We start from the raw sequence: 23583 nt of genomic DNA, 5'->3' as shown, positions 1-23583 counted from the left end.
TAGTATGACATCATTATAAAGATGTTCTATTAATCGCTTCTATATTTACGGCACTTTTGCTCGGAAATGTTTTTATGGCTACAATGATCAGTTAGCAGTTGTGACAGAGTTAAGATCAATGGTCCAGCAAACTTTGAGTAATGATGGGGGTGGGGTGATAATGATGATGATGATGATGGTTGTGTTGGTGGTGGTGATCACAATGACAGTTGTGATACTGAAGATGATGCTAAAATGATGATGATGATGATGATGGTGATGATAATGATGATGATGATGGTTGTGTTGGTGGTGGTGATCACAATGACAGTTGTGATACTAAAGATGATGCTAAAATGATGATGATGATGATGATGATGGTGATGATGGTGATTATGATGATGATCATGATCATGATCATGATGATGATTATGATAATGGTGGTGGTGGTGGTAGAGGTGGTTTTGGTTGTGTTGGTGGTGGTGATGACAATGACAGTGATACTGCTTTTGTTCAGAAATGTTTTTATGGCTTAAAGGATCGGTTAGCAGTTGTGACAAAGTTAAGATTGATAGTTCAGCAAACTTTGATAGTTCAGCAAACTTTGAGTTATGGTGATAGTGGGGGTGATGATGATGATGATGAAGAACATATCGAAAACTTGCATACAGTGTACCGGACATGTAAAAACATAGCAGACAACGTTTGCAGACCTCGCGATCATCGTATGACTAGTGGTGCAGAATGTTCCATTGCGGCTTTATGGGGGAAATAGCATTACAGAGGGATAAAATGTATACACAAATAATGCTTCAGCGTTGATTTGCAATATTTTGTGTCAGTTTCATAAACTATCGTTGTTTGAACATTTTAAAAATCATTATAAAGTGAAAGGAATAAGCAAAACTTAATTTTCAGACTTACCTATGCAGTGGTAAGCTAGGATGCACCCCTCGTATACATAATTGACCCGTCACAATATTCAGAGACATATCCAACTTTTAGAGAATAAAATTGATTTTTGTTGGCAAAAATAATGGTATCTGATATATTTATATCTGTATAGTTCGGACTGGCAATGTATATATATTTATATATTCCTAATAAAATGTTCAGCACTGCAATGGAAAGAGCTAGAAAACCGCTGTGACTCGAACAACACACCGACGTACACAAAAGCTCTGTCCAGCCTCATATGTTGAATGCACGTTGAGTGTAGGTTTGCTCTTCGGACATCACAATCACATAGAAAATCTCCTCTGATTTGATGATAAAAGTGCCTTATTTCCTTATTAACCAATCTCCATGGTTCTTTCATGAGTATTTGCCTTACAATGTGCCCTTTATTGTAATCTGGGCGGAAATTCATGATACCATCACCCACCGATGTGACGACGGATATAATCCACCCGGGTACTGTAAAAATGTCCCCCAAACCCATTATCCCAATACATATTCCTGACTATGGATGGTTTTTAGTGATTTTAATGTAATAAAGTGCCATATTTCCCACCAATTGAATGTAAAAAAAATTATGGTCATCTGATAGAAGAAGTTTTTACCATTCATTTCAGGGGGGCGGAAATTCTATCTGAATCAACGCTTGTCCTTGATACACATTTATTTGTGAAAAAAGGGTATGATGCAAGGGAATTTTGCGTGTTATAAGGGTGCGCGCGTGCAGCGAGGACCTTCTGTCCGCTAGTTTTCCATATGAACATGACAATGATGATGATCCGCACTTGTCATAACGCTGTCTACCAAATGTTAAATTTTAGTTGATAAATAATATTGTATTTTCTCTGCATTGATCTGGACAGGGTGATTTCGCAGATGGAGTGAAGACTTTGCAGCAGCCAGCAACATATTACTACACCTCTCTAAACCAATCCGTCTATTCTTTTGCCTTCAATCTTGCCGATACAGATAAGGTAATTAATACACAAAATTAGACATTTCATCAATTGCATATTTTGAAAAAATAATCTCTGAACTCCCAGGTTCCCCATTTATGTACCTCACCGGGATGAGTGCAGCACAATGTGGATGAAGTTCTTCCTGTGCATAATAGCACCATGGCAGGGATTCGATCCCAGGTCCCTCTGATTGACAGGCAAAATTCAGTACCACGAGGCCACAAAATCCAATTATTTTCTAAATGTGGAATATACAAAGATATTTTTTTTTAACGATCATTATACTATACATCTGTTATTTTTTATTTTGCGTGTGTGTTTATAGAGTTTCAGACGTCTAGAAGAGCCCCCTGATCGAGAGCGATACAACAAAAGCTACTTCAACCTTCTCATTGAATACAACAGCACACTGGCAAGGAAAGAATTACCAGGTATTCTTCTCTCATAAACATTTTATTGAACAAGGAATGTTAATTCCTACCTTGCCATGTACAGTACATTGTACTAGACCAGCACCTGTGTGTTCGACTTCCCGTGAAACTGACAACCCACATTACAAGCTTGACACTGACAGATAGGCCTAGGAGGTAGACATGGTAAAATTATAGATTGGTTTACACCTGTGTTTGTCTACTTTCCATTTGGTCTCTACTGATTGGTCTAATCAGACTTGGTCTACTGCCAGTTTGTCTACCAACCATTATATCTGATATTCTGTTTTAGGCTATATACATATATACCCACTTTTCGTCTTGTATCTACTTGAAGACTCACTTTTTTTACCTCATAAAGAATTGCCCATATAGGTGTATATACAGTGTATATATTTTCTTTTGTAACAATATTTTAGTATATTTCCATGACATTAGCTTTGATGACAATCCCATGAAAGTTTTTCATGTTTAGTCAGAATAAAAGCTTACTTCCAACCTAACACTAACCCGTATACTTTATCTTCCAATAATTCTGTTTCAAACTTTACCAAAAACCTAAACTTATTTGGTCCGTATTTTCGAAAGACTTTTGAGTGTACCATGGTACAAAACCATGGACTATACAGATTTTGTACTTAAGTACTTTTATTTCATCTTGTACACTAAGAAAAATCTGATTTAATGCACGCTTTTGGCAAAGGGCACTAAAAAGGAGCACGATAATACAGGAAATCTACATAATCCATTGTTTTGTACCATGGTACGATTGAAACCTCTTTTGAGGATAAGGGCCATTAAGCTGATGCCTTCAGACAACTACCCCCTTTCAGATGTGAGACCAGAATGATTGTTGCGTGAGGATTTGCTTATCACTTTCTGTTTACTTTGATCCTATCTGTAGGAGCGTTTGAAGAAATCGAGGTGTACTACGATGAACCTAAATACCCCCATTTACGAGTGTCCTACAAATACTCTTCAATCCGCTTCGCTCCAAAGTGCTACTGCAACCCCAACGCTTTCCTCTTTGATGACGATCTCGCCACCAAGACGGTCAGGGCTCACAAGTTTTATAACGGTAACGACACCGACGTCGGTTGCAGTCATCCTGATGGTGTTTTTGAACAGAATACCAGGTTTGTCATTGATGGCGCAGTCACATTTCCCAAATGGCGAGTCGTAAACGGCCGTTTTAACATTTTTTGTACAGCTACATATAGGTGGTTTGAATAAAAATGAATAAAACGGCTGTTTTTTACTCGCCGCATGGCCGCCGGATGGGAAATGTGACTGCTGCATTAATCATTGCAAGGAAATGTTGAAAAATTCAACATTTCTTAATGGAAAATTATGAATAAATGCATTGTCTTTTAGGAGTATAGGACGGGATATAAGGTATGTGTCTGATTATATATCCACTGCACAAATAAATCACTTTGAATGTTTTTGTAAACTTGCACTTTTTGAAATATATTACAACGTGGAATGGATCGAAGGAGCTACTTGTCTGTGAGTTTACAAAATCAAAACTTTTAAAATTATCACACAAAAACTGTATGCTTGTTCAAATATCTGTTTCCTCTCATTTTCCTTTTTAAGTTTAAATATATTCTAATTTTAATCAAGTTACTTATGTTATAATCATTATGTTTGCTTATTATGTAATGTTTAATAATGTTTATACTTGTATATACTTCTGTTATTGGAATCTGGAAATCAAATCAATTCAAATCAAATAAAATTATGCTACATTCCATTTTGTATTGTAAATATTCCTGTAACATTCTCATATTTTTCAGAGCTGATGTATTGATCACGTCTCAAATCGAACCCATATGGAGAAATCGAACATCACCCCTTCTGAGAGATGTCAAGTGGACCTATATAGGGTGCCGCAGTGGAGTGTTTCGAACGTACCCAGGTCATAGGTCACGCAGACCATATGACCCTACAAAGTAAGAGCATACAAAAACTTTAATTTAAAAAGTGTCTTTGGGGATCCGTAGCATTTTAAATTGTTTTTCAGTAAATTTCTGATTTGCCTGATCCCATTAATTTTTGCTTGTTATACATGGCCTAATCCTCTTATGACTAATCCCTCTTGTGGTTAAATCCCCAAAATTCCCAGACAACAGGTTGTGTTATAACCCATACCTTAAGAACTATTAACCCGAGGAAAGTAATCAGTTATTTAACCACCATCCTTCTCATCTTTTGCATCAGACGGCCCTGGTTTCACAAGGTGATTGTGAACCCCGATAAGACTACCATCTCCACAGCTTACATGGACGCAGCGGGAGTCGGGAAGATCATCAGCCTCTCACAGGCAGTCTTTGAAGGCATGGAGAACAAGACGAGGGAGTCTTGTGAGAAACTGACCGGGAAGCTGCCCGGAGGATGCGAGTGTCAGACTAATAAAGACTGCTTCTCAGGTGAGTGATTTTGACTTTGATGATAAGGATATAGTGATGATGATGATAAGAATGGTGATGATGAGAAAGCGGAGGAAAATATAATGATGATGATAAGGAAGAGGAGGAAAATATGATGATTATGGAGATGCTTATGATGGGGATGATGATGATGATGATGGTGATGATGATAAGGATGATAAGGGTGGTGGTGATGATGATGATCATCATGATGATGATGATCATCATCACGATCATCATCACCATAATGATGATGATTCTGATGATGGTGATGGTAATGATTATGATGATGGTGATGATGATGTGGTGATGGTGATGGCTTTGACAATAATAATGAGGACGGTGGTGGTGATGATGGTAATGGTAATGAGAACAAGAAGAGGGACCCTTGGGGGATTATACTGACCAGGAAGTGGCCTGGAGGACTTCAACATCAAACCAACAAGAACTGCATCTCTAAATGATTATCAATGGACTTAATTTATGTAAATTTATGGCACCAAATTGTGATGCTATCAAATGATGATGATGTTTGTGATTGTGATGATGATGGTGATAGCCATGATGATAATAATGAGGTGGTGATAATGATGAGCGTGTTGGTGATTGATGCCATCAAAATTTTGATAGCATGCAGCTTCAGTCATGTTACGAAGACTGTTGACTTTGTAACCTCATCCTTATTACCTTCCATTACCCTTACTCCTAAAGGGAAGTGCTACAAGAGCGAGGCAATAGGGTACACCAAGAACACCCGTTGCGCCTCTGAGAGGGTGGAAGCGGTTACCTCTTTGGACATCCTCTACAATGACTTCCACAAGAATGTATACAGTATCATGCATGATAATGACATGCCCTTTTCATGCGGAGACTACTACCGGTGTCCTAACGGGGAACCAGGTTGCCAAACAAGGTGAGGATCAGCCAGTCGATAAAGTACCAGCTAAATGTTCTTTGACTTGTGCAGGGATGCCATTATTATAGACTTGGAGGAATTACTGAGTCTGAAAAATCAACTAGAATTACATATTTTGAACCCCAAAAGTGTGGTTTGTTTCTATGGCTGAGTTATAAGTAAGAAAAGTGGCATTCCTGCTCATTTGTGCATTTTCATGCTTTCTTTCCAAATGAGCATTTTGAAATACCCGCCATTTATCCTCAGTGTCTTACATTTTTAAAGGAATAATGGTGCATTCGTGCTTTTCATTTTCAGTCTGAAATGAGGCATTTGTTACACATTTTTAGTTCACAAGATGGCTCTGTCCTTTCTCACTGTCATTAACTGCCATTCCTATGGGGCAATCCTTTTTTTTTAATACAGTTTCGGTGGGAAGTATAAATGCAACATCAATTCTAAATGCGATGTAATGACCTCATTCTAAACAAGTTTCTGGTTTGATCAAAATTGCAACATGGCAGCACTACTCTTTTCTCAACATGACCTCTCCTCCCAGGCAACTTTATATCATGCAGTGCAGTAAACTCAAATTTGCTTCAATGGAGTATGAACTATAAATACTTCATAGAAGTGTGCTTACGATGAGCAGATTAAAGCACTCATTCTGCTTTTAAAAAGGAAAACTTAACGCATCTGTTAAACCCCTAAAATCTAGATTGATTATAAAGAGTGTCCTTAGTTTCATAATATTTTTAAGCAGTTAAAGAAGTAGTATACATAAAAAGCTCTTTACATCAGCTTTTATCCAGTTTGTTCTGATCAAAGTTGTAGCAGAGCTGCAAAGTAGTACAGATTTTCCTTATTTAGTACTGAAAAATAAGAAAAAAATACTGTTGGTTTCATGCATAATACTGATTTCTAAAGTTTCATTTTTATGTAATATCCTATGGTATCTCTTCGAAAATACTGAACTCCTCACCAAAATACTGATTTTCAGCTTTAAAAATACTGAAATGTTCGTGTTCAGGTTGAATTTCTATTCTTTTCATTGCTATAAAGGCATTAGGTGTCTTTTATTACAGCGGCTTCCCAACAAAAATACTCTTGTTTTGTCTAAGATGAATGTGAGGATTAGTGATGAAAAGACATTTGCATGCTAAGGTTCTAAGAGTGTGACAACTGCGCCATTTGATACTTCAACAGACACGGCATTGTTTTAGGTTTTTTTTTTTTTTCAAGGAATATCTATTTTCAGTATTTCTTAGCAAATGAAATTTTTTTTCTCTCCCTTTCCTTATTCAGATGTTACCTGTTTGATAACTTTGCCATGCTTATCACTGACCCGATCTTCCTGAACATCAGTGATCTTGATACTGGTAAATACAACCGCGTCCCGCTTGGCAAGAAAGAGGGCGAAATCATGCATGATCTTATCTATCGTCATAGCTTTTTCCAGCGTAAGGAACAGATCGACTTCCAGGGAAGCTGCAGTGTTTCACCCGGTGCCCCAAGGGTCAGTGTTATCGCCTATATTATTCTATTATCTGTATGTTTGAAAATCAAGCACAATCCAATCCAGAGAGATTCAATAACTTTCAGTGTGTATTTTACTGATAAGCGATCATGTAGATGAGGGAATAGTACTAGTTCAATATTCTTGAAACAGTATAGCAACTCTATTGTAAGTGATATGTAAAGGGTATGACTTAAGTTGTTTTCAGAAAGTTGATAGATATCGTATGGTTGCAAGAGGACAAAAATTGGGAAAATTTTTCATCCAAATCTTGATGCATGTGCAAGAAAATGAAAGTGTAGCTTTACCCTGTAGCAGTTACTTAATTCATTAAGCAAAGAAGTTGCATGTGGATCGCAAAATGCAAAGATGTTACATATCGGAACAAATTTGCTGCTTACAAAGAAGGGTCTGAAGCATATGCAATATTTTCAAGAATTTTGTTTTCCATTCAGGGCTTTATTCTCACACTTATGGCTACCCGTGAATGATTTGAAATACAGAATGCAAACCCTTTATGCATTTATTCAGACTTCATAAATATTTTGCCATAATATTGTGTTATTCAGAAATATATGTTCATTTTTTTCTTAAAGCTTAATTGGGTCATGATCAAAATTCCTTTGCAATCAAACATCTTTGTTTTTGTTTTGTCAACTTTTCTGTTTTATTTGTTTTTGTTGTTTTTTGGGGGGTTGTTGTTGTTCATCTACATGTAGGTCTCTCTGGATGGTATACCGAAGACACCTGAAGACCTTGATGATTTCTATCGCTATCGAGGTCCAATCCCATCATTCTCAAACTCTGGTGGTTGCATTCAAGATGTGGTTGGCTACCAGGCAAACTCATCAGCTCTGGGTATGAATATGACAGCAACTTTGATTTATTGATTAATTGGTTGATTTGTCATTGATCGATATCGCAATTTAATTATTTGGCCAATTCATCTAAAAACACCATCAATATCATTGTCATCACCATCATCCTCAATGTCATCATTGTCACCATCATCATCATCATCATCATCATCATCGTTGTCATGATTGTCATCATCATTATCAATACCATCATCCTCAGTTACATTGTAATCATCACCATCATCGTCCTCATCATTGTCATCATCATCATCGTCGTCATCATCATCATCATAACCATCATCAGCAGCAGCACCAATATCATCATCATCTCATCATCTCCACCATCATGTTAATCATTCTCCTAATTTTTTATTTATTTCAGGTTCAACCGGTTTACTCACCGGTAACATCTCCGGTCCGTGCAAATCTGGTTTCTACTATCTGACAGCTCTACCCAAAACCAATCTCTTTCTGCTTGTCGTTCAGAACTGGAAAGATTCTAAAGAAAGCCTTTTCTTCAATTTCAACTGCAGAATCACAAACAAGTGAGTGTATTTCCAATGGTTTCCTTATTTAAGCCTGTCTTTGGATATTGTAAATGGTCATTAGCGTTAACTATACTCTGGTATCTTCGAACATTCTAATAATACAAAACTATACAAGATGTTTATTGCATTTTTACCCATCAAAAATAAATACATTGTATTGCATTTTTTCCGGCAGTTAAAATTTAGATTTAAAGCTATCTCTAATGATTTTATTTAATGATTTTATTTAAAATTGCAGTTTGAGCACTTACTTTACCTATTTAATAATTCAATACCAGAAACCTGCATGGGCATTTTTCATATGATTGAGGCTTATATCTCCTCATTTTCAAAATAACATCTGTAATTGTAAAACACAAAATGAACACAGTTTATAAGGTAGGTGTGGTAAATATGAAGTCACTTATAATTCTTTTATACTATGATTTTCTTGACACTTTATGTATGCCATCCAATAAAGTTTTTTTTTAATGGTGCTTATGTGACATCTTATACTGAATGGCTCAGAATAGGATACCAGGGGGGTGTTTCACAAAGATTTAAGTATGACTTAAGTCGCACTTAAATACCGACGCGTACATGATATGCAACGCGCGATTTTATTGATAGTTACACATTAGTGCGCGTCCTCATGGCACGATCTGACCAATGTGATCAAGCCTTTCATACCGTACGCAATTCGGTATTTAAGTGCGACTCTAAGTCATACTTAAATCTTTGTGAAACACCCCCCAGAAATCTTTCTGTTATCCCATTGCCATTGAGAAAATCTATCCAATGTAATTTGGGTTTTCCTTTAACTGTTTAAGAAATAGAAAGTTATGAATCATATCCTTAATATAATATAAATAAGATTAAATTTTAAAACATTACTTTGCATTACTCAAACCGAATCAGTGATCACCTTTATTTTTTTCATTAGGCTGTGTAATATATTAACAAATTTCAATGCAAGTTTTCTATTTATTATTTATTTATTTATTTCGTTTTGTTTACCCAGGGTAACCCCATCAGTGGACTAAGCACTGTTTTCTACACAAGCCTATGGGGATTTATTAGTTTTTGGCACTTGTACAGTATGCTCTGATATCAGACGGTAAAGATAATACTATTTTATCTCTTTGTTCTTTAGGGTTTCTGCAACTGGAGCCTTCAGGATCATCAACGGAACCTGTGACCACACCGACGACAAGATTTCGCTTGTCATGCAAAACAAATGCCCCATCATTAGAAACGTCAACATCCCGTGCAAGTATAATTCTGCTCCACCGGACCGCATCCACACCGCATCCGGGCTCGTCCTCCTCCTGGCCTCCCTCCAAATTTTCCTCTGTTTTCTCCAGACAGCTGTAGGATGAGGCTGGAGGGCTGCCTTGATAGAGGGCTTGGTGTCTTTTTGGTGTAGAAGTACTAGTACTAGTATAAAACTCAGCGGGCCTAATTTAGACCTTGTATACTTGTTCTTTTACACTTTGTTTAATGAAAATATGGTTCATAGATAGCTCATCTAACCCATTTAAATCAGGGGCGGATCCAGGATTTTCCGAAAGGGGATCGAGGCACATTTTCCCTACTAAAATTTGACAAGCGAAAAAAATATCTCTTTATTTTAATTAAAAAATGAAGGTGGATTTGTCCCATGTTAAATTTGACAAGAAAAAAAAAAGTTCTCACCTGTATATGACTGTCAAGGGGGAGGGGGCATGGACCGGATTGCTCCCCCCCCCCCCCCCCCCCACTCTAGATCTGCCACTGATTTCAAGTAATTGGTGGTAGACCAAGTGGAATTTAGACAAAGTTGGTGTAGCCTTACAGGAACTAAGACAAAGTAGGAAATGGACTAAATGGCAGTTTGACCAAATGGTTTGTAGATAAAGTAGGATTAGACCAAAGATAGTAGGGGCAGCAGGTGTAGACCAAGTGGCAATTGCCATTACAGGGTTCCCACAGTCATGGAAAATCCTAGAAATTCCTGGAAAAATTGGTGGTCATAGAAAGTCAGGGAATTTTGAAGATTTGTGAAAAGTCATGGAATTGCATTTACCTCTTGACTATGGCAGCTCTCATAATCTGTGATCATACTCTGCTATTATAATTGGTGTTCATGATTTCCATTTTGCCCAGTTTTGTAACATCCTAAATTCTGCATAACTCATCCCGGGACGTCACGGGAAGTCATGGAAAGCAGCAATTTAGTCATGTAAAAGTCATGGAAAAGTCATGGAATTCTGTTTTCAAATTTCTGTGGGAACCCTGCATTAGGAGTGGGTAGATCATTGAGCTTGCTGTTGTGATATTTCAGGATTATTCATCAGTTTGATAATAAGTTCCATCTCCACGGGCTACTATATATTTAGTCCACTTTTGATTAAAATTAAGCTGTTAAGGCATTGAAACATATCGGTTGGTATCCTCATAAGTAAACCTAGTAAAGTAAAGACGAAATTGGATGCTACGTTTCATCTTTCATATTCAAACTATTCATGATGAGTATACCAAAGATTTAAATGGAAGTTATTTAATATTACTATTTCTCCTTGTTTCATATTTCCAATTCAAAATTACACTTATATTAATTTTTCACCCCAGGACTGAAATAATCTGTACTTAATAAATTAGTCAACAATGTGTTCTCCATAATAGTGCAATGATATGAGCTTAAGTGTGTAATATTATAATGATCCAATTTGTACAATTATGAACTTGCTATATTAAGAAATCTTTCAAAACATGGGCCTTGCAATATCAATATTCATACAGATATATGTGCAAAATTTAATTAAAGCAATGCTTTTTCCCCTCTGAAATGAATGTATATTGCAATATTGTGTAAAACTTCAAAACTATGGATTGATATGTAGAGTGCGTTTTGAATTTGTCATTAAATGTATTTATTATTATTTATTGGGTATCTTGAAAATTAACTGCAAATACGTTTCTTTGTTCACAGAATTGTCTTTATTTCTTTAGATTAGAGAGGAGATAGTGGTATGGCGATGATATCAAGTTTAGGACTTGAAAATGGAATCCATTTCATGGGTTGCTATGAAACGGAGCTATTATTATTTTGGATAAGTGGCCAAATAACTTATAAAGTACAATTTACAGTAAGTATTGGCGATCCAAAGATACATTGATGAGGTGTCGTGTGCATCTCTACACCACATCAACTATGCAGACTGAAGCCACAGATATTTTAAGATTTTATCTTCATATTTGGATTCCATGAAACTCATCCTCTTTGTATATGTCCAAGCCCCACGAGCTTATAAAAACAAGAGGTGAATCATGATTAGAAATTTTGTGAAGGTCCTACTTATCAGGGGCAAGACCTTCATATTTCATGGAATTGCCCTTCAAAAGTTATAAAATGTACTTATGAAATTTCATTCAGACATGTGCAATGCGTCTTTGTTATTTTAAATTCGTCTGTTGTCCGTCCACAAATATGAAACTACTTTTAACTTTGTTGTTTCTTGTCCAATTTGAGTTGTCAATCCCGTTGAGTTGAATCATTGACATCTATTAACCTGCTTTAGAGGGGAGGTTAACCCTGACAAAAAGTTTAAAAATTGAGATTTATGCATTTTGTTTTACATAACATGGGACAGCCGCTTGTGTGTGATGTCACAAATCAAAAACTTTAAATCCTAATAAGTGACTTTTTTAATCTATGATGGATTTTCCTCAAACCTCTACCAATATTTTCTTATTATTTTTCTGGTATTTTCACATCAATCTCTTCTTCAGGGTGAGCTTCCTCTTTAATAGGGCAACGTCATGCCAGAGTTAGGGAGATAATTACTTTACCATATGAGGCTAGGAAACGAATACTCATAGCACTTCCATTACTTGTATGTGGGTAATTCCATCCAAATGGGTCCTCAAATTATAAGATGTAACCAAGTTATCAAATTATTCTATTTTACAGTGAATAACTTTGCAGATGTGGCTAACTTTGGATGTGTCGATCTGAGGAAGCTCTCCTACCCTTGAAAAAATTTATGGTTTATCTTCAAATTCTATTCAGGACTTTTTTTTTGTTAATAGTTCAAATTAAGGTGTGTTTTTTTTGTTACTTGAACATCACATTCATATACTGTATCATTTGCAGTAGACTCCCAGGTCTGGCGCCCAGGTGTTTCATAAAGCTGTTCGTAAAGTTGCACACGACTTTACTCATGACTAGAACATGTTCTTAGGTCATAAATCAATTATATTGGGATATCACATAGCACAAGAAAGGATCACCAGTCGTGCGTAAAGTAGTTCATATATTACGACCGCTTTATGAAACACCCACCAGGGGGGTGTTTCACAAAGATTTAAGTAATGACTTAAAGTCGCACTTAAATACCGAGTTGCGTACGGTATGAAAGGCTTGACTGCATTGGTCAGATCGTGTCGTGAGGACGCGCACTACTGCGTATCTATCAATAAGATCGCGCGTTGCATATCAAGTACGCGTCGGCATTTAAGTGCGACTTAAGTCGTAGTTAAATCTTTGTGAAACACCCCCCAGGTCTGTAGTTGCAACAAAGTCGGACACCAATCTTTTGCTGAAGTGATCATCGGAAAATATTTGCCTCGTTTAAGTAAGACACAGTTTTTTTTTAGTTCTGGTATGCCACAAATGGTGACACGACACTTGCTCCTGTCTAAATATCTAAGAGGGCATGTGGTTAGTTAGGATTGTAATAGAGTTTTTTATTTTATGTTTGGCTGAACATGCAGATTTCTCACCGGAGCAATTGTAACCAGAGCAAATGTCATGGAACCGTTTTCAATGCTCTAAACAAAGTCTGCATGGGGTCAGCAAATAAAAACCCATTTCCCGTGAAAGCCGACACCCACATGACGTTAAATATCACTATTCATCATTCTGTACCATTAGCCCCTTAGCATCTGAGGTAACAACCTCTGTTTGCAGTTTTAATTGTAAATATGAAAATAGTTCTGTGTTATTCTATTTATAATGAGATATATTTTACGTTGCATTTCTTGAGAGATGGTTTTTTTTTTCGGTATGATTGTAAAGCTGGAAGGAAGTGTGGACCAATGAAAGCATAGTCTGCAGGCACAGACCCTGATTGAAACTTTGTGAACTGTTATGTGTATGTACAATGTATGTGGTGCAATAGGTATAATTCTGCAATGCCAAGGTATGATAGACATGTTCTTATTAATCATAATCTGCCTTTCACTTGCCATGGGTATATGACGTTAAAGGTGGTAGCCTTTAAAAGAGGAGGGGATGCTAGTTTTTCTTAGGAATGACCGCTAAGGACCAAATCATGTGAACAGCTGGGCTTGATTAAAACTACATGCAACTCTGTATTATGGGATCACATACGATATCAACTGTACAACCCTGCTGAATGAACATATCCCAGAGTGTGGAAAACAGTGTGAAATTATCTTCATACCTTTGAATTTTAGCAGTGTGATTCACATTGCTTAGTTCGCTCTGTTAACACATTGGGAATACACTGTGAACACTCTGTAAAACACACTGTGAATGCATTGTTAACCAACTCTAAATGCATTGTGAACACATTGTGAACGTACTTTGAACATATTGTGAACACACTGTAAACATACTGTGAACACACTATGGACACATTTGAACACACTGTAAACATATTGTGAACACATTGTGAAGAAACTGAACACACTAAGAACAGACTATGAACACGTGAACATTATAAACAAACTGTGAACACACTCAACACATATTATTTACACAGTGTGAACACATTGTTCGCACACTGGGAATATATTGTGAACACACTGAACACATTGTGAACACACTGAAAACACATAGTTTGCACACTGTGAATTCACTGTGGACACATGGTTAAACCACTGAACACACTGTGAGCACACTGAACAAATCGTGAACACACTGTGAATGCATTGCAAACACACTGAACACATTGTGAACACACTGAACACATGCATTGTTAGCACACTGTGTACATATTGTGAACGCATTGCTAAACACACTGAACACATTGTGAACACACTGTAAACATATTGTGAATACACTGTGAACACATGGTGAACACACTGAACACATTGTGAGCTCACTATGAACACACTGTGAATTCACTGTGGACACATTGTTAAAGCACTGTGTGTGAGCACACTGAACGCATTGCGAACACACAGTGAATACATGCATTGTTGCACACTGTGAACACATTGCAAATACACTGACCACGTTTTGAACACACTGAACATATTGTGAATAGACTGTGAACACATGGTGAACACACTGAACACATTGTGAACACACTGAAAACATATTTTGCACACTGTGAATTCACTGTGGACACATGGTTAAAGCACTGAACACACTGAGCACACTGAACAAATCGTGAACACACTGTGAATGCATTGCAAACACACTGAACACATTGTGAACACACTGAACACATGCATTGTTAGCACACTGTGTACATATTGTGAACGCATTGCTAAACACACTGAACACATTGTGAACACACTGTAAACATATTGTGAATACACTGTGAACACATGGTGAACACATTGTGAGCTCACTATGAACACACTGAATTCACTGTGGACACATTGTTAAAGCACTGTGAACACACTGTGTGTGAGCACACTGAACGCATTGCGAACACACAGTGAATACATGCATTGTTGCACACTGTGAACACATTGCAAACACACTGACCATGTTTTGAACACACTGAACATATTGTGAATAGACTGTGAACACATGGTGAACACACTGAAGACATTGTGAATACACTGAATTCACTGTGGATGCATTGTGAGCATGCTGTGAACACACTCTCAATGCACTGTATTCTTTCTTGAAGGTAGTGTTTAACATGTAATCATACAATCAATCATAAATTGAACTGAAATTTACAATTGATTGCAATTGTTTGTATAACAGAACACTGGTCGTAATCAATCACAACTCTAGTAACCTTGATTATGTAGCTTTAATTGAATTTGTAACAATATTTTCCTTGAAAAAAAAGTTTTGTTTGAGAAACCATATGTGAGAGATATTTTTGTACAAACGTAGGCCTTCTGCTTCTAATAGTACCCTATAAGTGATGGTCGTTATTGTCTTGTCATCATCTCATGGATCTTATTAAAACCAGTCCCTGATAAACCTTGAAATTAAGCATAAAGTGAACTTAGAAGTTGATGAAATACACTTTGGTCATTTGAATTTTGTTACAGTGACTACCATAAAACTGGATATTGAAGAATGCACAATGTTATACAGTCACCAAATATACACTACTTTTGTTGACTTTCATTGTGTGAGGATGTATTCAAAAATTTCAAATTATGTATTTCTATTTATGAATGTGAAAATTGTATTCTCTCAATGGTAAGAACATTGAAATACTAGTAACTTTGCGTAAGTGGACCTTATTAAAGGCGCATAATTGAAGTTAAAGCAAATTTCATAATAGATTAACCCTTTCAATTTCACCTCATAAAGTCAACAGACCACAGTTAAGGTCAATATCAAACAGATTTCTGTGATCCAAGAGGTATGACTTCGGCAGACTTACCTGTATGCACTGTACTGTCATATAGTCAAATTTATCGTAACGGCTACCGGTCCATAGTGAAAACCTGTCTTTATAGTGGCCAAAGTCAATTACAGATCACAGTCAAGGTCAATGCAGACAGATTTGTCTGACCCAAGAGGTGTGACTACGGTAAACTTAACTGTACACCTGTATGCACTGTACAATAAAATAGTCAAATTTATCGTAACGGCCACCTGTCTATAGTGAAAACCTGTCTTTAGTGGCCAAAGTCAATTACAGATCACAGTCAAGGTCAATGCAGACAGATTTCTGTGATCCAAGAGGTATGACTACGGTAAACTTACCTGTACACCTGTATGCACTATACAGTCCAATTTATCGTAACAGCTACATGTCCATAGTGATATTTCTCTCATTTGATAGGAAAAGTATGTGTTTTTAGCTCTTGTTTATATTGCTATCTCAAGTGGCAAATTTTTCTGTTTTCCCTTGGATGGCCTTAATGTACCATGCATGTGTTGATAGGGTAATATATTCCTTGAATGACTAAATAATTTTGTATAATGATTATGATTTTTATGAAAAGGCTTAATATTAGCCCTCGGCATGCTTATGATTTTGTAGCTGTGTGGAATATATTTGTATCGTGTGCAAATCGATCAGCACATCCGGTAGACAAGGTGAGAAAAGCGGTTGCATTCATCTTGATATCCAAACAAAGTTGTTTAGTTGTTGTTTTTGTTTTACTGTATGATGCCTTGCCTTTTGACTTTGTAAAATGATCATGAAAAATGCTTTCATTTCATTTTTGTGAAGTAATGCATGCTTGTTTATGTAAAGTGCAATAACATGAAAGTACAATGTAGCTTTATCCATGATAATTTTTTTTATTTGATTTACCATAGTCATTTTTCTCTCTTTCCTTTCTCTCGATCCCTCTTTCTCTATTACCATCTACTACCCCCTCCCCTCTCTCTCCATACCTTTCCTGTTTTATTTCTTTCTCTTTATAAATCCCTCTTTTTATCGACATGTATCACTCTCTCCCTACCTATATTTCTTTCTTTCTATCTTTCTTTTTCTCTCTATTACTCTATATCTTTGTCTGCATTTCTTCTTTCCCCTTGTCCTTTTTTTATAAACATTTCCCTGTCAAAAAAAACCTTTAACGCCATGATAGATAATGAATAACAGTGGGCCTATTGCATGAAAATGATAGTTATTGTCATGGTAACTTTACGGTATGGTAACAATACTCAATACGGCAAATCACAATCAACAATTTCTTGGAAGTAACCTTTGGATGGCAGAGTATATTTTGCAACAGGGCCCAAAACTGCCACCACTGTCAACCTCGAAACTTTACCAAAGTGCAATAAAGTGGGAAGAATGAGTACATTGTGCACCTTGCTATAACCATGGACCTACTAACACACTATTTGTTTTGCTTTGAGTTCTATTTTTCCTGTCCCACAGTCGGCACCATCCTGTAAAACGAAGGGGAAAAAAAATTATTTTTAACTCCTTATATATGAAAATTATATTTAAAAAAGAGGCCTTGTGCATGCATGCAGCCTTTTCCTGTCTACTCCCACACATGAACATGATCATTCCCTATCCTGTTTTCATGTATGATCATTTCCTGTCCTGATTAAAGGCAGTGCTCATGTTCTCTGAAGGCTTATTTTTTATGTAATGTATTTCATATGAGACAATTGTGCTCTGAGAATGTGTGCTATAAATCTATAGCCATTATGTCACTTATATTCCTTGATCTATTTTCAAGGTTGGAATTGATGACTGTTGTATGTAAATCTCAAATTGGGTATTTCATGAGTAGATTTGTGGCAAATGGTAAGGACTATACTTCCATTTTGTCCTGTACTTTCAGTATTTCAATAAATTTGCAGCTTTCTATTATATAAACTCTCTTTTCCCCAAGTGCAATCAGAAAAAAATAACATAAATATGGTTTAAGTCATCATGCTAGTGAAATATAAATTTGTGGTAATTCTTTTTTTCAAAAGATGATATTCTATGTATCAAAGCAATAGGAAGAGTAATCTTTATCCCACATCACAGTGACATCACTTATGTGGCCAATTTGAAGTCTCTATTCGGTAAAGTGATTACAGTTTTTTCCAACATAAAAAGACATAACTTTATTATTGTTTGTCTGATTTTGTCCTAACTTTTGCCTTTATACTTTTCTGATGTTTTCTTTTTATTGAATTTACAACAAAACTTCCCATTGGGGTTGGGTGACCTCTTTAACGTATCTCTGATGGTCCTTTTACATATATATAGTGTGCAATAACACTTATAGTTGATATAATCTTGATTTTTGGAAGGTGAAAGGCTCGGTGATTGCTTTGTTTCTATTGTAAAGGAAATTTCACAAAGTGCGAATTAATAATTTAGTTCTTACGCAATCCCGTCATTAAAAAAGTCCCCAATAGAACGAGGTACAGTATTATCCAATTGCAATAGCACGCAAAGTTGTGTATACTAATTCATTGATTTTGCATTTTTTCATGTGAAACATAGTTTCAGTGTAGATTACCTGAAAAGACTGAAAACAAAGAAATACCCAGGTACTGAATTGTCTGCTTTTTGGTAGAGTATGCTTTTTGTGATATGTGTTAGTGTGGTGTGTTGATGATGTGATAGATATATACATATACTGAGTTTTGTAGATAAAGGCTGAATACATAAATATGTGAAGGCAAGTAATAAAGATATTTTATTGCATTGGAAATAAGTGCTTATTGTGTCTTTGCTTTAGTGTCTTGTGAATGATGAAAGTGTTTTGGATGGTGATGTTCAGAGGAGAGTAAATCAGAGTAGATTAAAATAAAATAGAACGGAATGGAAAATAGAATAGAATACAGAATAGAATATAATAGAAAATAATATAGAAAAGAAAATAATATACTAGAAAAGAACAGAGTAGATTAGAATAGAGTAGATGTTAAACTAGAATAGAGGAGATAAGAATAGAGTAGATTAGAATAGAAAAGAATCAAAAGAAAACAATAGAAAGGAAAAAATACAATACAATACCATATAAAAATATAGGAAAGAGTAGAATAGAAAAGTTATGGAATGGAATAGAAAAAATAGAATGCGATGTTTATTCGAAATACAGCCAAATACGCATGGGTGTGATGCTGAAATCCCCCACCATAACCACTAAGAATTGGGGATACCCAAGATAAATTTAGATTTCAAAATTGAGAAATGCCCTAACCCAATATATCGAGAGAGGAGGGGCTTTGTTTCTTACAGTATTAGCTTAGAGCAGCATGAAGCTTAATGTTATTAACATAATTTAAAAAAAATTATCTTGGGTACGTTTCCTTGAAAACAGGGATGTATAATTATATTGTTCAGAGCAGGGGCGGATCCAAGATTTTCCAGAGGGGGGGGGCACATTTTTGCCGATCGGCCGCTCGAAGATGATTTTTTGTTTTTTTTGAAGGGGTAGTCCTAATAGTCACTTCTTAGCTTTATTTTTATAAATCAACCTAATATCATAATCCTTATTTATATAATGCGAGCGCGAAGTGCGAGCTAAATTTTTTTTGTAAATCTTATGTATTTTTTCCTAAAATTTGAACATTCTGGGCAATGTTTGTTATCCTGAAAAGATGTGTATGCAACTAAATAATTACTACGAACTCGAAGCGCGAGCAGAAATGAACTGATGGAAAAGGTAACTGTTAAAGACTGCATGCAGTTACCCATGAAGACGTTACATATTTTTAAAAATCAAATAATACGAGCGCGAAGCGCGAGCTGAAAATTTTTGACATTTTTACCTAAAGAATTGAAATTTTTGTGACTTAAACAGAATAGGTATGTAAGATATATATAACAATTGATGTGAGCGCGAGGCTCGTAAAATTTCGAGATTTAGACCTATTGAACGAGACACTCTATTCATGTTTTGTAAATCATGAAAAGGATGAGAAATTGGAGATCTTCCTTACATTAATAATGCGAGCTCAAAGCGCGAGCAGAAAATTTTTATATACGTTTTGAACTGATCGAAAAGGTACCTGTTAAGGACGGCTTGCACTTAGCCATGAAGACGTTACATATTTCAACAATTAAATAATGCGAGCGCGAGCTGAATTTTTTTTACACTTCTACATAAAAATGAAAAATTTTAATCAATTTTTGTAATCGTGAACAGGATACCTAAACAATTGACGCGAAGCGCGAGCTGGAAAAAATTCGAGATTTAGACCTATAAAAAACGGGACACTCTATTCATGTTTTGTAAATCATGAAAAGAATGAGTTATGGGGGATCTTCCTACATTAATAATGCGAGCACAAAGCGTGAGCAGAAAATTTTTGATATTGTGATCTGAAACTGGATAATGATTTAAATAAGGGAACAAGTTGAGTATCTAATTAATTTCGCGCACGTGTTTCATATTTAGACCTATAATCTAGGCATTCTAGATACATCTTTTATCATGAAAATCAAAGCGAGCGCGAACTTAAACTATTTGATATTCCGATCTGAAAAAAGAGTCAATTTCAGCTCTATATTTCAAGCATTTTGTAGGAAAATTGTGAGGTGGATATGGATCGCACTTAATAAAGAGCTGATATTTTAAATTTAAATTACTTTGAGTTTTGACATAGGACCGGGACATCCTTAAGACATGTTATCATATGAAAATGATGATTGTCTTCCTATTCCTCTTGCTAAGCGCGAGATTAAACAAAAGGGACAATTCAATTATTAAATTAATATCTTATTCATTAATGTCTAGTGAGAGCGCGAAATCTGATGATATTATGGCCTGAAAACTGGACAGTTCAAGCACCTTTGTAATTATAAATAGGGTGCATCAGTTAATATATTTTAAACTATTAATGCGAGCGCAAATTGCGAGCCTAATTTTTTTTATACAGTCGTGAAAAGGGGATTTTAAGTAGTTTGTTGTATAGTCACTATTGAGACATACATAACTCGCCAATCAAAATGCGAGCGTGCATCGCTAGCTGATACGTTTTGACAATCAGACCTGAAAATGGATATTTTGAAAACTTAAGGGAATACACGAAAATAATAGGTAATAATTTTTACAGAGCACTTTTTAAAATCAATTTGTAAATCACACAAAGTTCGATTTCCGAGATGAATTATGTTTTGTATATTGACTTCCAAACTTGATATTTAAAGATATTTAAGGATGTGAAAATCACCCAACAGGCAATGCGAGCGAAAATTCCCTTCATCTTCCCTTCATCTTATTTTATTCACTCGTCTTCCTCTTCTTCTTTTTTCTCCTCCCTTTTCCCCCTTTTTTCTTTCTTTCCTTCCCCCCCCCCCTTTTTTTTTTGCTTTGCCAATAGGGGCGGGGGGCCGGGCCTCTCGCCCCCCCCCTTGATCCACCTATGTGGCCCTAGCACGATTTCGGAAACGTGACGGGGCAGATTATGCAACACAGAAAATCTATTTGCGAAAGCAATTCATGACAGTTTCGTGACAAAGTACTAATTGTCGAAAACCTCTGAATCAAAATAGCATGCCGTCCTGGACTCCGGACAAACAACATATTGCAATTTCTCATCATTCAACTCAGAATCTTACTACGATCAGCTGTCCCGTTTCACCAATTTTCGACAAAAACCTCTAAGCTGTTCATTTTGATTTGACGGGCATTTTTGATAGATTTTCTATGTTGTAGATTACGCGTCCCCGCCGCGATTACGATACCCGCGAGGCAAAACATGTATATCGTGCTAAAAACGTTCCTGTACATTTTCATTGCACTTCTAAAATGATAAATCAATGAGTGAATGAATGAATGAATTAATTAATTAATGGGAGCTAGCGACTATATTGCAAGAAAGTAAAAAGTAAAAACATCTGGAGTTTCAAGTTCTGAAGAGGAACCACAGAACTTCGTTTTCCTTTATACCAACGTTTGTTGTTTAATTGTATTTTATTTAGTCAAAGACTGCAACTTATTAATATTCATCAGTGTGAATCAAAAAGCTATGATATAAATGACACCGAAAACATGACTCGAATAAATCCTCTAATATGAATGTAATTCTAATGTCACAAAAAAATGCAAGGTTTAGGTTAATAATGATGATGATAATAATAATAATGATGATGATAATAATAATGATAATAATATCAATATTAATAATGATAATAATAATGATAATGATAATAACATAATACCAATACTACTACTACTACTACTACTAATAATAATAATAATATTAATATAGGTATATTTACCCAAGGAAGCCACTGCAGGTTTTTTTTTTTCAATTCAATTCTGAAAACTGTTTTTTTTTTTTCAATGCAGTTCTGAAAACTTTTCTCCCAGCGGGCCCTGCTATTATTATTACCCCGGCTGTAGCTGGGCTGCCTAGGCGCTCAAGCATTCCTACCGGGTACCCATTCAATTCAATTCAATTATTTTATTTTCCACTTCCAATTTCATATTTACAATTATGATACAATTGACATAAATCACATTTGAAGTACATACAAAAATTGATAACATTATAAAATTACAATAGACAATTATCAAATCACAATGTGGATAAATTTCTTGCTGAAGGAAATTACGCCATGGCTGGGATTCGGACTCACGACCCTCTGTTTCAAAGTTAGAAGACTAATCCACTGGGCCACAACGCTCCACTACTACTACTACTATAATAATAACAATAATAATAACGTTTTATTTACCCAGGGTAGCCTCAGTTAGAAAACTGCTCTACCAGCGGGCCCTGCGCATAGCATGATTACCCTTCTTCAATCTAAATGCTGAAGAACACTGGTAAATTATCGGATGGTCTAATACCAGTTGGTCTACTTATCATTTCGTCCAACTTCACATAGTCTAAGCCCATTTTGTCTACAACCAGTTCGTCTAATATCTAATTCGTCTAATTCCCACTTCGTCTAATATCCAATTTGTCTAATTTCCATTTGGGCTAATAACCAGTTGGGCTAATTCTCACTTGGTCTAATATCCAAGTCGTCTAGTGAGCAGTTGGGCTAAAACCATTTAGTCTAAGTTCCAGTTGGTCTAACACCACTTAGTCTAATTTCCACTTGGTCTAATTTTCATTACGTCTAATTGTCATAAGGTCTAATTACCGTTTGGTCTAATTCCACTTGGTCTAATTTCCATTTAGTCTAATTTTCACTTGGTCTTATATCCACTTGGTCTAATGACCAATTGGTGTAATAGCCAAATGCAGGTGACCACTTGGTCTAATATCCAATTGGTCTAATGACCACTTGGTCTAATAGTCAAATGGTCTAATGACCACTTGGTCTAATCGCCAATGTGCCCACTTCGGCTAATCGTCACTTGGTCTAATTTTCATTTGGTCTAATTCACACTTGGTCTTATTATGTCTATTTTTTCTGATATAACATCATTCATTATTATTTATTTGATCAA

General features: G+C 35.9%; 1 protein-coding gene across 1 annotated transcript in view; it reads left to right on the top strand.

Moving 5' to 3' along the window:
- Positions 1-13541, top strand: part of LOC129280221 (voltage-dependent calcium channel subunit alpha-2/delta-3-like) — a 40406-nt gene extending 26865 nt beyond the window's left edge. Inside the window, exons 14-23 of the mRNA XM_064111899.1 lie at positions 1800-1910; positions 2221-2326; positions 3231-3462; positions 4126-4281; positions 4550-4758; positions 5470-5671; positions 6959-7169; positions 7889-8027; positions 8409-8571; positions 9707-13541. Coding sequence (XP_063967969.1) covers positions 1800-1910; positions 2221-2326; positions 3231-3462; positions 4126-4281; positions 4550-4758; positions 5470-5671; positions 6959-7169; positions 7889-8027; positions 8409-8571; positions 9707-9932 — 1755 coding nt within the window. The 3' untranslated portion in view covers positions 9933-13541. The remainder of the gene's footprint in view (positions 1-1799; positions 1911-2220; positions 2327-3230; positions 3463-4125; positions 4282-4549; positions 4759-5469; positions 5672-6958; positions 7170-7888; positions 8028-8408; positions 8572-9706) is intronic.
- The last annotated feature ends 10042 nt before the right edge of the window (positions 13542-23583 follow it).

This window comes from Lytechinus pictus, chromosome 17 (assembly GCF_037042905.1).
Source record: "Lytechinus pictus isolate F3 Inbred chromosome 17, Lp3.0, whole genome shotgun sequence".
NCBI classification, from domain to species: Eukaryota; Metazoa; Echinodermata; class Echinoidea; order Temnopleuroida; family Toxopneustidae; genus Lytechinus; species Lytechinus pictus.
The sequence above is the reverse complement of the archived record's forward strand: the minus strand, read 5'-3'. Positions and strand labels throughout refer to the sequence as shown.